This window comes from Pinus tabuliformis, chromosome 5_1 (genome assembly GCF_031772625.1).
Source record: "Pinus tabuliformis cultivar Carrire ecotype Pingquan chromosome 5_1, CPIR1, whole genome shotgun sequence".
NCBI classification, from domain to species: Eukaryota; Viridiplantae; Streptophyta; class Pinopsida; order Pinales; family Pinaceae; genus Pinus; species Pinus tabuliformis.
The window spans coordinates 532,750,225-532,766,587 of record NC_142305.1 but is presented as its reverse complement, the minus strand read 5'-3'; the positions used below and the strand labels follow the sequence as shown (position 1 = coordinate 532,766,587).

The 16,363-nt window shown below is 35.2% G+C and overlaps 1 protein-coding gene across 1 annotated transcript; it reads left to right on the top strand.

Annotated features, from left to right (window-relative positions):
• The first annotated feature begins 1,227 nt into the window (after positions 1–1,227).
• On the top strand, positions 1,228–16,149 carry LOC149165896 (NAP1-related protein 2-like). The gene is made up of 9 exons (XM_089432416.1): positions 1,228–1,795; positions 4,823–4,945; positions 7,482–7,532; positions 8,240–8,311; positions 8,487–8,600; positions 8,721–8,782; positions 13,435–13,498; positions 14,677–14,733; positions 15,683–16,149. The coding sequence occupies exons 1-9, from the start codon at positions 1,685–1,687 to the stop codon at positions 15,794–15,796; spliced, it is 768 nt and encodes a 255-aa protein (XP_089288542.1). The 5' UTR covers positions 1,228–1,684; the 3' UTR covers positions 15,797–16,149.
• The last annotated feature ends 214 nt before the right edge of the window (positions 16,150–16,363 follow it).

Below are 16,363 nucleotides of genomic sequence, written 5' to 3'. Positions count from 1 at the left end.
AATGGGAAGGGATTTTCCTAAAGTGTAATAAGTTTTTACTATATCCATTTCTATCCACCTAAAATCTTAATTATTTTACACATCTCTTTTAATAAAAGTATTTGCTTGAAAAAACATACACTAGTAAATTTTTTTCCCAAAGCAAAAATTATTGGAAGTTATAATTCCACTTAAGCGATAAAAACTTTAACAATAAATTGTACTCCTAAGAGATTTGACTCTTTTTTTTTGTAAGTTCGGCGATGGTGAGGCTACATCATGGTTGTGTCCAAGAATAACACTCGAATAGGGTAGAGAATTGAACTAGTGACTTAACATCTAGGAATGCTTTAACAATGCACCCGACCACTGTCTATCCAAGACGTCGTGGATGAGTTTTGACTCATTTTAAAATAATTTAAATTACTAAAATTTTGAAAAAATTAATAAGAAGAAAAAAACATTACAATATTAAAAGAAATACAATCATCAGAAAAACATTAAATTTATTTACAACTAACAAACATATTCACTAATTGTTCACTGCATATTTCAAATATTCACTCCATATTTCAAGTAACACACATTTTTTTTTCCAAATATTTATTCACTCCATATTTCAAGTAACACACATTTTTTTTTCCATGTGGCTCACAAACCCTAGAGCTCGGTGACCACTATATCCATGTAATATTTGTAGATCCACCCGAAGAGATCACTCCTTGTCGACATAATATTTGTAGATCCACCCGAAGAGATCACTCCTTGTCGACGTAATATTTGTAGATCCACCAAAACAGATCACTCCTTGTTGACTCAACCATAAACCTTGACCCCAAGAATGTCGAGAAAATTGAACCGGTAACTTCTCAATAGCAAATGTGCTTTAACAACACAAACTCAACCAATTAAACTCATTAAAACTATTTCAAATACCACACATGAAAACTATATAAATTAATAATAAATTATATCTTAAAATATAAATTTATCTCAAACATATATAAATAAAATGTATCTTAAACCTATTATGTAATTTAAAATGTATCTTAAACCTATTATATAATTACATAATAAATGCCTTACAAACATCTCACAAGTTAAATAAGAAAGCTAAGTTTGAATTCTTGAAAACATCACAAAGAAATTAGAACCAAGTTTTGACGTTTGCAACATACGCGGAACCACTTTTAATCCAAATGCTTGCCGTGGTTTATGACGGTCTTTTGAAATCCTCTTGATGGTATCCACTCCCCTCTTATCCTCTCCCACTCTGTGAACAATCAATCATATATATTCCGTGAGAAACAAAGCTGAACAATCATATTCCATGAAAAACAAAGGCAGCACACACTTTCTAAAAGGGCGGAAAAATGTCCTAATAGCCTCCCTTAAACCCTAAACCCTAACCCTGGCTCACCAACAGAAAAGCGGCCACGTCGTTTAAAAACCATTTGAAGAAAACCATAAAACCCCCTTTAAAATTGACCCGAATATCGATTTATTTGGGATCGAAGGGGTAGGGATTCGCTCAACATCTCTCAAATATTTTGTCCATACCTTGGTTTCTTAGTTCAACATCTTCCTCTTCCTCTGCTACTGCTTCTCAATTCTCCATTCAGAATTCAGTGGAGGCGTCCTGCTATATTTATTTTCTACGGTTGGGCAATTTCCCTGTGTGGGGGTTGAGATAGGCGGCGTGAGAATGGACAGGAAGAGAGCAAGGACAGATGAAGTAGATGGACTTGAAGACGTGGATCCTCAACTTGTTTTGTCAATGGAGCGCTTGCAAGAGGCCCAGGACGAATTAGACAAGGTAAACTTCATTTTTCTGCTATTTTGTGAGAGTTTATGTGATCAATATGACTGTTCAGCAGACTGTACAAATTCAAATTCTTTTAACCATGTATTTTATATGGTTCTTTCGCTTCTGGATGGTTGTCTGACGGCTACCCTGTAAACTCAAGCAACCCGTTATTTTTTTGTTAGTTTGCCAAGTGAAGGACAACTGAGATGCTTTTGCCGTTCATGCTCTCTTTAGTGAGAGCTGATTTGGAGAATGCCCGTGGTCATTGGGACCAGTATGAGTGGAATCATAAGGTGTTTGCAGGTGAAACACACTGATTGAAAATTTATAACAGGCTGGTATGAACCTTGGATCTATGTTGGTACGTTTGGTGCCTAGTAAGCACTACTTGAGCTTTTCCAGCTCAAGTTTAAATCATTTAACTGGGTATGCTTGTGTGCATTAGTAAATTTGCATATATATGCAGGTACCTATGTATATATGCATATATTTATGTGGCTGTTATCTTCTGCACGTTCATACAGCTTGTAGATGCCAAAATTTTATTATTTAGTTTAGTCTGGTTCCTAGTCCCCTTTGTTCAAGTGGTTAGGGTTTTGGTTCGTTCTTCCTTGGCTTTATCAGTTTAGAGTCCACTAATTTTTTTGTAATTTATTTTTCCAAAAGAAAACCTTACTTCCCCAAATTTGTGGATGGCGGCCCTAGTAAACCTGTGGGCATAGGCTTGCCCACCTAATCCGTGGGTTGATGGTTTGGAACATCTTGATCCACGTTCGAGTACTTAAGTGAGATTGTGAGAGTGAGATAGCAGGTATCTTGCAAGCCCCCAATCAGTCTGAGATTGCGGGTATCTTGCAAGCCCTAATCAGTTTGAGGGGCGAAAATGGGGCAAAAATGTCACTAGGGCTAACATGTCACTATGAGGACATTAGCATTTGAACCTGGGTGGGAGGATAACAACTTCTGCTTTTAACTACTCAAGGTAGATCACATTGACCAAGTTTAATGTCAACACAAAATATTCTAGTTTGTATTTATACACAATAGCCCATATTTACATGCAATATTACGTGAAACATTGATGTACGGCCATAAACTTGCAAAGCTTATATGCACACATATTTACATACATAGTGTGCACACTTTTAGTAAGAGTCTCTCCTTGAGAGCTCATTTTAAATATGATTTTTTATTTAATACTTATTTGCAGAAAATGTATCAATGATGGAAGAGCTCTGCAACAACAGATGGGTAGAAAGTCGAAAACATGAAACTTATGATTTTATATTTTTTTACCTAAAAACTACGGGTTTTGCAATGATGTTAATGAAATGATATCAGATCAGATAATATAAGATAATTATATTAATGTACGACGGATGCCCGCAAAAGTAGGTAATGGGACTAAGAGTACAACCAGTATGGATATATTAGGAGTGCAAGCACAACTCCTAGAAATGTCCAAATTAATATTAAAAAAGAAACCTACATAGGTATAACATCAGAACATAGGTATAAATGTGTAAAACTGTGACAAAGGTACGATGTCACAAAATATTAAGTGAGTTTGGACAACTTGAGGACCTGTCAAGAGAGAGTGAGAGAGAGATCAGACGATAGGGTGGATGATGCCAAAGTCTCCTGAGTCTGATCGTGGAGAACCAAGGGGGCAAACAGGGCACTGGCTCACTGTTAGAGCCCTCTGAACCATCGGGGGTCCGGCTGTATAATCCTGGGGGAATGTATGAGTGAGGGATACTCCTAGCATCTGAGGTCGGAAGAAGGGAATTCTAAATGGGTCTTCTCTGTATACTCCTCTCCTCTGGGACTAGAAGGAAGTCTGATGGGTGGGAGGTACTCTACTCTGAGTCTGTCTGGAGCTGATATCTGTGGCACTCAGAAATTATTTTCCATGGGTCTGATATAGTACTCAGTGCACACAGGAACTGATAAGAGTGTATCCCTTCTTATTGACCAACATTCCTGATTATACCTGTTAGTGAAGCAATTTTAGAGTAACGTTAAATATAGTTCATGAATCATAAGTAATAAAGTAGAGAAATTCTGTTGTTACTATGATGGCCTCTGGCCTGTCTTTTTCACTAGAGATATGCCTATCTACATATAAATTTGTAACTACGTGACCAGACCTTAGTGCTTTGTTCTTCTATCTGAAATGTATGTTACAAATAGGGTAGAAATATTCTGTAATGTATGTCTAGAATTGATACACACTCTGCATTGTATGATGATTATAACTGTAACTGAGGAGGAAGCTGCAGGGTTTGATTCATGTATGCCAGTATGCTGAGCTGTGTTTCTGGTTTTCTTGCTAAACTCTCTGATCTGGTAGAGAATTGTCATTTTGTTTTGACACATAATGAAGTGGCTTACTTGTTAGTTTGCTATCTCGTTCTTAACATTTATTTTGAATCATTTCAATACAGAGAAACAGTGGCATCATTCTGTCCACTAGGTATTTTCTGTCATTATGACATGGTCATCCTTCTTACGGTCTGGCTTTATGTGTCATTTTCATGGTCAGTGTTTAAGCATGGGCATTATTATTGCTTTGGTTTACTCCATTGTTTTCTTTCTTTATTCATGATCCATATTCTAGGTTGTTGTCGTCATGCATTTTCAAAGGATTGAACATTTGTTTACTTCTGTTGGAAGCCAATTGCTTGACTGGAATAAAAGACAAAGATCGTTACAACATTGAAGTCATTGGCCTCAATAGTTGGTGACTTGAGTGATTAATATGCCTTCTTTTCTAGTTCTCTCCATGAAAACAACTTTCTGTGCTATCTTCTGTTAAAAGCTACCTTTAATCTTAGTTCTTATCTTCCAATGTTCCAGCTTAGTGTTGAATCTTTTCTTTGCATTACTAGTTCTCTCTCTCCCTTTACCTTAGTTATAGTTCAGTTATCTTATTAGATTTATGTACATCTGTAAAATTCATTATTACCTCGAAACAAGATAGTTGGATCATTCTGTGGCATTTCTAGAATGATGTCTGATTGGCGGCATTTGTAGGCAAATGAAGAAGCAAATGACAAGGTGCTAGAGATCGAACAAACTTATATGGAGAAAAGGAGACCTATATATCAAAAGCGCAATGAAGTTATACAAAAGATTCCAGAATTTTGGCTTACAGCAGTAAGTTGTCATGAGCCTTAAGTTTGTTTAATCTGTTTGTGAGTATCATGTATGTATAATATAGATTCTGGAATAGATGGCTCAGGTTTATGAAGTGTTTAATTTCTGCATACAGAAGACATATGTTTCATGACTCAAAGTATGGCAAAAGTTGTCATTTAAAATAGCATGAAAGACTTAGAAGCATGCAGAACATCAGAAGCCTAAAGGCACATATATGCTAGTCTAAGTTATATTTGTGAATTTACTGACCACTATTTTAAAATTTGTCAACTTTACATGTCTGGTAGATGTGTTCTAAAAATGTGAAATCAGAACCAAAAAGTTTTTCTAGACTGGATGGTAAAAGGGAAAATTGGTTTTGGAGTTCTGACCAAGCAGCGTTTTATTCAATGTTTCGCAATATATATATATATATTTTTTTTTTTCCTATGTCGTCTGTTTTATATTTTTAAATTGTCATTGTTTCATGGATTTATTTTGTTGGCCCATACCTTCTTTGCCTTGTGAGTCCCGTCGTTCCCAAGTTCTCCCATCTTTTGCCTGACCCTCCTTGGGCTGACCCATATGTAATGTGCGTTCAACACTGTTTTGGTATCCAGATGGATGCGAACCATAGTTTTAAAAGCCAGTCGGCATGAACCGGAAACCGGTCAAACCGGCTGGTTCATTAGGCAACTGGGTTGAACCGGGCAAAAAATCCAGTTTAAGGGTTGACTTCGCCCAATAATCATAAAAACCGTACCAAACCGGCCAGTTTATGACGGAACTGACCTGTTTATGGTCAAACCGGCCAGTTCCATCATACACCGACTGGTTTATTGCCAGGCTAGCTATGGACCCCCACAAAATGCAGTTTTGAAGCTGTTTTGAGGGAAATTTGGGGCTTTTTTCTCCAAAAATTGTCCCTTCAAGAAAAGCATGCCTACCTTCTCATTTGCGTGACACGTCTCAACCCTAGCAACATTGGCAATTAATGGTAATGTTAAATTCTTAAAGTAAAAGTTGCATTACCATGAAATGACTCGGGATGTTTGAGAGTGGTTTCAACCTCATTGGATTTCATATGGAGAAACTAGAATTTTAGATTTCACTCAAAATTCAGCAGACTTAATGGTTTTCAGGATTTCATGGTTTGGGGGTTTGCAATGTTTCCATTTGATTCTATCATGCATGAGGGTATGAGATTGGCATTTGATCAAGAGCATGAAGCACTTTAAGAACCTTGTGTTGGTGGCATTGATTGTTGAACTTTGTTGATGTTGGTGGTATTTAACAAAAATGTACCCTTCACTCAAAGGAAAACAACCGGTTAGGCATGCTAATTTTTTTCTACCACATTTTAAGGTTGAGGAGATGAACCCTTCACTCAAACCAAAATCATTGGTTAGGCATGTTAAACTTTTTCAATTTCTATCATGTTATAAGGTTGACCAATCCAAGTCTAAAAACTCTGAGCTAGATGATGTTTATGTTCTCTTGTTGATGATCCCATTTCTAGTAGCGCTGAATCAATGGTGAGTTTCATGAGTGACCATGTTGATCAGTGATTTGTAGTTTTGATGTCTATTTTTGCTACTACTACTACTACTATTAAAGTTGTAGAGGAGTTTTAGGAGTCCTCAAACTCCTAGCCATATTATTTATGTAGATCATGATGATGATCCCTTGTCTAGTAGTGGTGATGAGTTTGATCACGATGAGGAGTGATCATGTTGTTGATCACTGATATGTAGACTTGTAGTAGGTCAGTGGCTCCATAGCTTAGAGCATTGTTTTCGGACTCTAGAGGTCATTTAGAGCCTCATTGATTATGTATTTTGTTGCTAATATGTATTGTACTCGGTACCATTTTAATATATTCACCTTGACATGGTATTTAGATGAGCAAACCTTGCATATTTTGTCTCTATTCGTTTGGATTGGAATCATGGTTTTAAATCTTAAAAATAGTTTTTTTATTAAAAACTAATTATTTCAAGTATTTTTTTAGAGACCGGTTCATTGAGATCTGACCAGTCCTAGTTTGACCAGTTCCGGTTTGAAACCCTGTTTATTAGGTGGACTGGTCCCATCACCAATTTCGGTTTTTAAAACTATGATGCCAACTGGGCCAACCATTGCTCTGCAAGCAGATGAGAAATATGTGGGTGAACATAATGAGATCTCTGCTTGCTTGTCATGGTTAAAATTTCAGGAACTGCCCTTGTAACTAACCTAGACAAATCTTTTGATGCCTATGCAAGAAACAATTGCTATTAGGTTTCATATGCAATAAAGAGGATAAAAGTAAATTAAATTATTGTTCCAGAATTCTAATCAATGGTTCCTTTGTCTGCTTCTGAACCATATACATGCTTAAATGCAAATAATTTAGTGAATAAAAGGGAAAAATTTAATCTATTTCTCCTGCTTTTGAAGAATATGAACTATAAATATTTTTCATGCTTAAATTATTGTACATTGCATATTTGAGTGATTTGTGCTATAAGGATTGACATCAGAAATGGTTGGTTGATTCCCTGTTATCATGCAGTTTTTGAGTCATCCACACTTGTCTGACCTTCTGACCGAGGATGATCAAAAGGCAAGTTTCCACTCTTCTCTAAATTTGTTCTCGAATTTCTATTGTAGTGACATTCATTTATTAGTTGAGTTGGTGTTTATATTGCAGCTCATGACATAGTCCTTATATGGTTACAGTAACTTGTCTTTTTGCTGGGTTATCTATTTCATCCATGATGTTTTCCTTTTGTCAGGAAGTGTGTAGCCTGTTGGAAAGGTCATGAATAGCTTTGTTACACGGAGTATATACTTTTAACATTGACTGTACATTTGTTTTCTTGTAGTGGTTTCTGCGAGGGATAGTTTTTGACCAAAATGGCCTACTACTATCACTGAATAAATTAATGAGGCTGGACAGTAACTACTGACTGACATGGCCTTTTTTTATTTCTAGAGTCTCTTCTAGATAATTATAACTTTTCTGTACTGACAATGGTTAAGTCACTCTGCCATTTATAAACCTGTGTATAGATATTTTGCTTGAATTTAGTGGATAAGTGCTAGTGGTATGCATATATTCTCTATTACATGTCAGTTGGAGTATTACTCCTGCCAATTTGGACACGGGGACAGGAAGGTTGGTCTGCATGAGGTCCTTGTTGCAATATGTGCACTAACAGGCTGAGAGTTACATTATTCCAAACTATTGTGATTAAGGCATAGACTGGAGCTTATCTTTAAGTTTGCTTTCAACGTTCTGAATCAGGATATCTTTGACATTATTTGCAGGCTTTCAAATATTTGCAGTCTGTAAATGTTGAAGATTTGGGCGACATAAAGTCGGGCTATAAGATTACTTTTGTGAGTTTTACATCCAAGAAACTGATATTTTGAAAAGACAAGAACTTGGTTGGTTGTCAATCAGATATCTCCTTTTATTCCTGACATTTGTTTTCTTCATGGCTGTAACAGCTATGGTTTTTGTGATTCTCTTTCATAGTTTTTATCCATCCCGCTTCTGGTATTTCTTGTGTAGGAGTTTTCACCAAACCCTTATTTTGAAGACAGTAAGCTATGTAAAGTGTTTAGGTATGTGGATGATGCTGCAGTTACAGATGTGGGAAATGCCCCTCATTGGAAAGATGGAATGGTATGTTCTCACCTACTCGTTATCAACCTTGTTGCATTTTGTTTCCTTTGGGTATCTTGTTACAGAGCACTTTTATATTAGCTTAGAAAAGGATGTTTAATGTTCTAAAGTATTTGGCAGGACTTGACAAAACCAAAGAAGGATGAGAAAAAAGGAAAGAAACGGTCATTAAAAACAGACAGGTAGATTTTTAGTTTTTGGGAAATGCACACATCAGCTACATGTTCATGTTTAGTGGATATCTGTTTATCTATATCTATATATTTGTACGTGTGTGTGTATGCACTAAACTTGATGAAGATTAGAAACTCAAGTGCTCTCTCTCTGTCTCACTCAAATCCACCACTACATAGTTAGGGCAAATAGCTTATAATTGCCTCAGGTTTGATCTTCATCCATATTTGAAATTATTGAAAGGTCTCCTGAATATTTACGTATCATTCTACTCCTCTATTCATTTTTTATAAGATGGTTTGGTGCAAGTAAAACCAAGGGGTCTGGATGATTATGCTTTCATGCACATATACTAGAAGTATATATATGCGCATGCACATATATAAAGTACATGCCCTTGTCATGGTGGGATCCTTAATTTGTTAACTTGAAAGCCATATATTAGGTTCTAATATTTATACATGAATGTAAGTTTCAACTGTGGTTAACAAAAATTAACATTTGAATTAGTTAAATACGGTCAATTCTTATTGTAGTTCATGGTGGTCAATTTTTATCCATCTTGCATATGTAGTTATCATGGGCAATTTTTAATCATGGTTAATCTTGGTTGATATATAACCATTATGATCAAGGGAAAGGAATATACTTATGCATGGATGCCTTTCCTATATTAAACTCCTGGTCGATGAGGCATAGAAACTAGTCATGTGCATTAGTATCCTCTTCTGCATGTTTATACATGCAATATTCATGTTCAAGTGTTATGGTGAAAATTACGATATCTCAAGTCTTTCTCAAATCAACTTTCTAATGTTCAAATATAACCCAAAATATCATTAATTCATAAAATCATAATATGCTATAGAATATATAGCAACATTATTTATTCTATCACAATTGGTAGGTGTAGAAGATAAAAAGTATTAAATGAAATGAGATAGCATATATGTTACGAAAGTTTTACAATGTCTTTTCGAGCTCTAAACTATATATACATCATATATAATATTTATCCAAGATTCTAACTTTAACTAAAGTTAGCAAAAATTCTTCATGGATCTCTTTGGTCTGCTTCACATCTTGCTTGATTTGTTGTGCATTTTGCATGTTCCATCTTGATCCCTTTCATTAGATCAATATCTTCCAAGATGATCTAATTCACTTTCATCCTCATTTGGCTCCTTAATGATCTAGATTCATCTTCGAATTTCCTTTTGGCGCTTGCACTAGCTACTTGAATCTTGATCCTTGAGTTTGTTTTTTGCACCTTGATCCTTTTCTTTTGCTCCCCTTGGATTTATATTGTCTTCTTTTCCTTCATCTTGGATGGATTCTGTTCTTGCAGAACATCATCAAGTCCTTATGCTTGAATTTTCTCCCCTGATTCTATCTCGATGCTCTCTTGATTCTCTTCTTTGACTCTTTTTCTATATCATGCATCTATTTTGTTGTTCATACTGCAAGTGTTTTCATTCCATCAGTCCTCTAGAGAAGCTAGACATGAAGAATTGATTTCTTTTCATGAGGAAGGTATTAATATAAAAAGTATATTTAAAATATGCCCCGATGGAATTTCTTTCATAAATCTTCTCACACTTCCCTCTCAACCTTTCCGTCTCCTGGTTTTCTTCCTTGTCCCCTTCCACTATTTATTCTTTTTGTTCTTTATACTTTTCTATCCCTCTTTTCATTTTGGATTAGTTAGATCTCTAGTCTATATCGCTCTCAATTTCTAATTCTTCAATCTGTGCCTCTTTCTTCAGCTCCTTTGCTCCATTTAGTTAATGAATGCATCCATTATTTTATTGTTCTATTGTTAAGATCTCAGTGAACTTAAAAGCAATCTTGCAAACATCTCAATTTTGTCGCATAAAATCTTGAAATCACTATTTTTTGGCCTAGTCTATGTATGCCGATTTTTACTGATATTTTGGTGGTATCGTATTTTGCCGATGTTTGTTGACTTTTACTGATATTTTCCCGATTTTTCGATATTTTGGTTTTCTTGACCCTTGCTTATTTTATCCAGATGCTGATGTTTGCAACATTGCTTAAAAGTTCATGCTTCTATATCCTAATCCTAGCAAATTTGCTCCCACTTATGCTCTGTATCCTTGATCCCAATCTCCAAAGCAATCTTAATCTCCCATTAGCATATTTCTTTATAGTAATGTACTTGTAATCCTTCTCTCCATGCTATGTCTTCTATACTTTCTTTGTATTTGTTGTTGGCCTTATTTACATCCTTTTTCTTTTTTCACACATGATATTAGAGCGTGCAATTTTTCACAATGTAGATTTGGCTTTTTACAATATCTTATTTTCTTCCTTATCTTTTCTTGAAGAAGTAGATTCATAGAGAACCTCCCCCATCTTCCTTGGATTTTTTGAATGAATAACATATTAATTGCTTGCATAGAGGCAACTGCTGATTCCAAAGGACCCATTGGTGTTGGGCTTGTGTTATGTTTTTTGCACTACTCCCACGTACTGTACATTACGTTGGGCATAACAAGGGGGTCACAGGGGGTGGAGGCCCTTGTGCATGGGGGTTTGGGGGTAGTGACCCTAATTTTTTTATTATTTATATTATTTTTTAATTTCTACATCTCTTAAACATCTTAGGGTATTTGGATGTGATGCTTATGTACACATTCCAAAGGAGAATAGGAGTAACCTAGATAAGAAAGTTGAAAAGTGTATCTTTATTGGATATAAAGATGCTCTGAATGATCTAAGCTTTGGAACTGAGAAACTAAGAAGATTGTGTATAGTAGAGACGTGGTATTTAGATAAATCAGAGATGTCAAACAAAAATTCCCACCAAGGGAGAAATAGCCAAAAAAGATAGAGTTTGAATTGAAGGATGATGAATTAGACTCTACAGAAGATCATGAATTAAAAGAAGAAGAACCACATACTTTGGTATTGAGGAGATCAGTTTGGGAAAGAAGGTAGCCAAAAAGGTATACTCCAATTGATTATTGTTCAAATTTTGCATTTTTATTACTGATGATGATCTTAGAGCTGTTAGGGAGGTAGTAGATTTAGAGGATGACAAACTTTGGAAAAAAGCCATGGTTGAAGAAATGGCATCCTTGGGCAAGAATGGGCTTTTGGGATTGAGTGGACTTGTTGGCTGCAGAAAGTTAATTGGCAGCAAATGGGCGTTTAAGAAGATTGGACAAGAATGGACCTTGGGATCTAGAGGACTTGTTGGTTGGAAGAAAGTCCATTGGCAACAAATGTGTGTTTAAGAAGTTGAATGCAAAAGGCAGAGTGGAGAAATACCAAGCTCATTTAGTAGCAAAATGTTATTTCCAGGTAGGGGAATTGAATTTGATGAGATCTTTTCTCCAGTTGCCAAGTTAACTTCTATTAGATTTTTTTTATTTGTTGTTGCTACTTTTGATTTTGAAGTAGAACAGTGGGATGCAAAAACAACATTCTTACAAACGGATCTAGAAAAAAAATCTACATGAAGCAACCACAAGTCTTTGTGATGAAGATAAAGAAAGAGTTGGTGTGCAGGTTGAGAAAGTCCTTATATGGGCCACAACAATCACCAAGGATGTGGTATAAAAAATTTGATATTTATATATTGAGACTTGGCTTCACAAGACGCAGAACTGATCATTGTGTATATTTCAAATTAGTTGGTGATCATTTTATTTATTTGGTCTTGTATTTTGATATGTTGCCTCTTCTTTTGGATTTTCTAATTTCTTCTTTTGTTTTCAAAGAAAATCTTGTGGGGAAACCCAGAGAATGTTTCTCCACATTCATAGATGGCATCTCTAGTAAACCCATTGGCACATGTGCAATGTTTAAAGTCCCATCTTTATACCTGGGTCTTTACTGTCTTAAGTTTTATGGTGTCCATATTGTTTATTGAAAAATAAAAAAATCTATCTTCAATTCTTTGGGATGTGTCCTTTGTGGCTTTTGAGCAATAGGAATCAACAACTTCTTGCAACCTTGCTTGAACTCCAACCTTTTCTTGTCCAAGTTAATATATCCTTGCATTATTTTTAATAACCATACTCTATAGGCAGCTGGGGCATCTTCCTCGTCAATCACTTTCTCTATCAACCCTTGAGGATTTATACTCAATTTTGAACATTCATTGAAGTTCCATGTCAAAAGCATCATTCTTTAATCTTCAATTCTTGATGTAAACACGACTTATTTGCTGGCTGATTCTTAGCAATGGCTCTTGAGATCACATAATTTTTTTTTCTGTTTGGCTCTCATATAGTACTGAGAACTCTAGCCAATATGTACATATATACATCGTTTAGCCAGGCTTTGAACCCAAACAAGATTTCATTGTAGAGCTCCTTGGTCTGCTCCATCTCTCTCTTGTTCCTACCATATCCAGTGCTCTCCATTTACTGAGATGATCTCATTAATGAAACTGATATGACTTCCCCTTTTGCACTCAATTTGATTTAAGATGTCCAAATATAACAATCAGACCAACTTTCTTAATTTATGCTAAACCTTCATATTTACAATCCCATGTACCAATGCAATGTTGACGGTTGTAATCCATATCCCAGTTAATAAAGAAAAAATTATTGGTTGTTTTTGAACCCTATGTAGATGTACTTGTTATAAATGTGAGATACTAATATCTTGGCAAATATGTTTGCAGTTTTTTTAACTGGTTCAGTGAACATGTTGAAGAAGATTTGGTTGTTGGAATGATGCAGGATGAGGTATGCATATTTTTATTTCACTTTGGCTTCTGATCAGAGGAATGCTGTTGAGGCTTTTGTTGATTGAAATAGAAATCAAGATGTTTATATGGACAAGCTAGGTTGCAAGTAATAGGGATGTCCTTTGTACAATCAATACGTTTTCATGTAATCTTCTAGGTACAGCAATTCATCTTCTACACTATCAATGTTTATGTATCCATCCATTCTAAAATTTAGTATTTCTTATATATTTGTTCTTTTGGAAATTCTCTTGCCTTCATATAAGCATCATAGTTTTGTTTATTGAAGCATCATAGTTTACATTTGTTCTTTTTGAAAAAATTTCCTGCCTTGACATCAGATCAGCATTATAGTTTTGCATCTGTTCTTTTTGGAATATTCTCGTCTTACATCATATAAGCATCATTTATATAAACTTCTAGGTACAACAATTCATCTTTTACAGCATTTCCTTCCAATCAACAACTTGGCGTTGGTTTGCATTTGTTCTTTTTTAAACCTTCTTTTGCCTTGAAATCATTTAAACATCATATTTTTGTCTATTGAAGCTTCCAGTTAACAATAAATATCGTATTGTATCTTGAAGTCCAATCTCCAAGTGTAAGATTGAATTGGCAGTGCATATGACTTTCATAGACTCCAACCAGTGCAGCGCTTTAAGTGTATATGAAGAATGTACCAAATATTTGTATGCACATTGCAAATTGTCGATGCTAGAGGGGGCTACCTTTGGTAGTCTTTCAATCTGTTTTGTCTAACATACTGGTTTTATCATCAATTTTATGGTTGTTGTTTCCTACAGAAGGATTTCAAACAGAATATTTATGTAATATTTCAAAGTTACGGCAATTTAGTTACTTGTAAGAAATGATAACAAATCATAAAAAAAATTGTATTGCTATTTAAAGAAAATGTTAGTGTGCAGGAATAGAGGGTGGGAAAAGGTCTACCATTTGAGGGTTTTTTGCTACAATTTATGTAATAAAAACTTTGTCAGTCTTGCGAGACAACCTAAAGGCTTTTTTGTACCTTATTATGGTTAGAGCAACATTTATTTGAGGCTAGATGCCATTGGGTTTTTGGCTAGTTAAGGAGTAGGAATTTTAAGGAATTCTGTCTGCCGCATTATTCCTGACACTAATGTTTAACCAATGGCTGCTTTGTGATTTGTACAGATAGCTGAGATCATCAAGGACGATCTTTGGGTTAATCCCTTGAAGTATTTTAATAATGTAAGATTATGGACTTCCATTTTATTATGATTTTTGGTAGAAAAATGTTTTGCTTTCTAGAGATAATATAGCTACATGCACTATTTGTGTGAGAACTTCGTGCACTATTGTGAATGGGATATACTATAAAACGCAGGATTAACTATTTTGGCACCATACCTATTATTGTAATTGTGGATGATTTTGAGGATGCCCGAAGTCACTAGGACTGTTATCTTATTACACATATGGTTGGTGCAGGCCTACCAAGCTATTAGAGAATGTGTGCACCTATTAAATGTGGAACTAGTACTACACGTCAGCCTCTAGTCTGAATAGTTCAAAATTGAAAAATTAATTACCTGGCATTGACTTCTTGTTGACCACTTAACAGTTAATCTAAGTTGTGAGAAGTATTGTCCCCTACCAGCATACTTCTGGAAGTTTGAATGTGGTGAAAGAAATGCTTGTTGGTTACAAAGATACTTTTTAAATAAAAGTAGAATTCATTGTATGGAAGTCTGGTTACCTCTTTCTTGAAGAAAATGTTTCATTTTATAGGTAGAGGGTTATCATTATTCATCACAAGTCAAAACAGTCTACTGATAGCTTTGAGCAGAAGGATAGCTGCCCAGCTAGAAATTACTGTTTATCCCTACAGGAATCTTATTGTGATTGGTTGTCTAGCACGAATAATCAAACCCTGTTCTCTACCTGCAAAAGATTGTTCCAGTTGTTCCAGAACTGTATATTTTGTCTAGACTGCATATGAGCTTTCATTATGTTCTGTTTTAAGGCACATGAACATTGATACCATATGGGCATTCATTATGTTCTGTTCTGCGGCCTGTGATACATGTTTCCTGAACATTGCTGTAGAACTGGAATTCTATGACAAAAATGTTCGTTTTTCTCACCTAGATATTTAGGATGGTACTAAATAATTTTGTTGACATTTGGTTTGTGCTAGGAAAATGAAAGTGACTCAGAGGATGATGACGACGACGATGATGGAGAAAATAAGGAAGGTGGTGAAGATGATGATGACAATGATGAAGATGATGATGGTGATGAAGACGAGTAATTAAAATTGAATTCTCAGATAATTACAACTCGACAAAATTTACAAATTTTGTTATTTGAGATTTTGGTTGCATACACAGATGAGGTCTTAGAAATCAGGAAATTTTAGTCCCAAAATTGTTACAAAAAATTTCTAGAAAGGCAGCTTCATGTCTTGCTCCATTTACAAAACATTTTTAGCTGCAAGAATCTTCGAAAGAAGCCCCCTTGGAAAGGGGAGCATCGGTGCTTTTCTGGGCACTTTCTGTAAGTTGTGATTGCTCAATGTAGTCAAAAGAGTTTACTTTTGTTTGTTTGGAATAATTTCAGCGTATTTATTAAAAAAATTAGTTTTCTCAGTGAAAATTAGAAATAGACATTGTTTCATGATCCTGCATGCTGCCTGTAACTCTGTCTATTACAATGTAAAACATGTAGAATTTTAGATGGTATTGCGGGGGTATTTTACATTCAAGGTTTGACTTTAGTTACAGATATAATCAGTGATGTTGACTAACGAATTACCTTTTCTATTTGTAGTTGGTCTGGTTGGAAAAAATTTTGCATCTCAACTCTATAGAGTATCTGG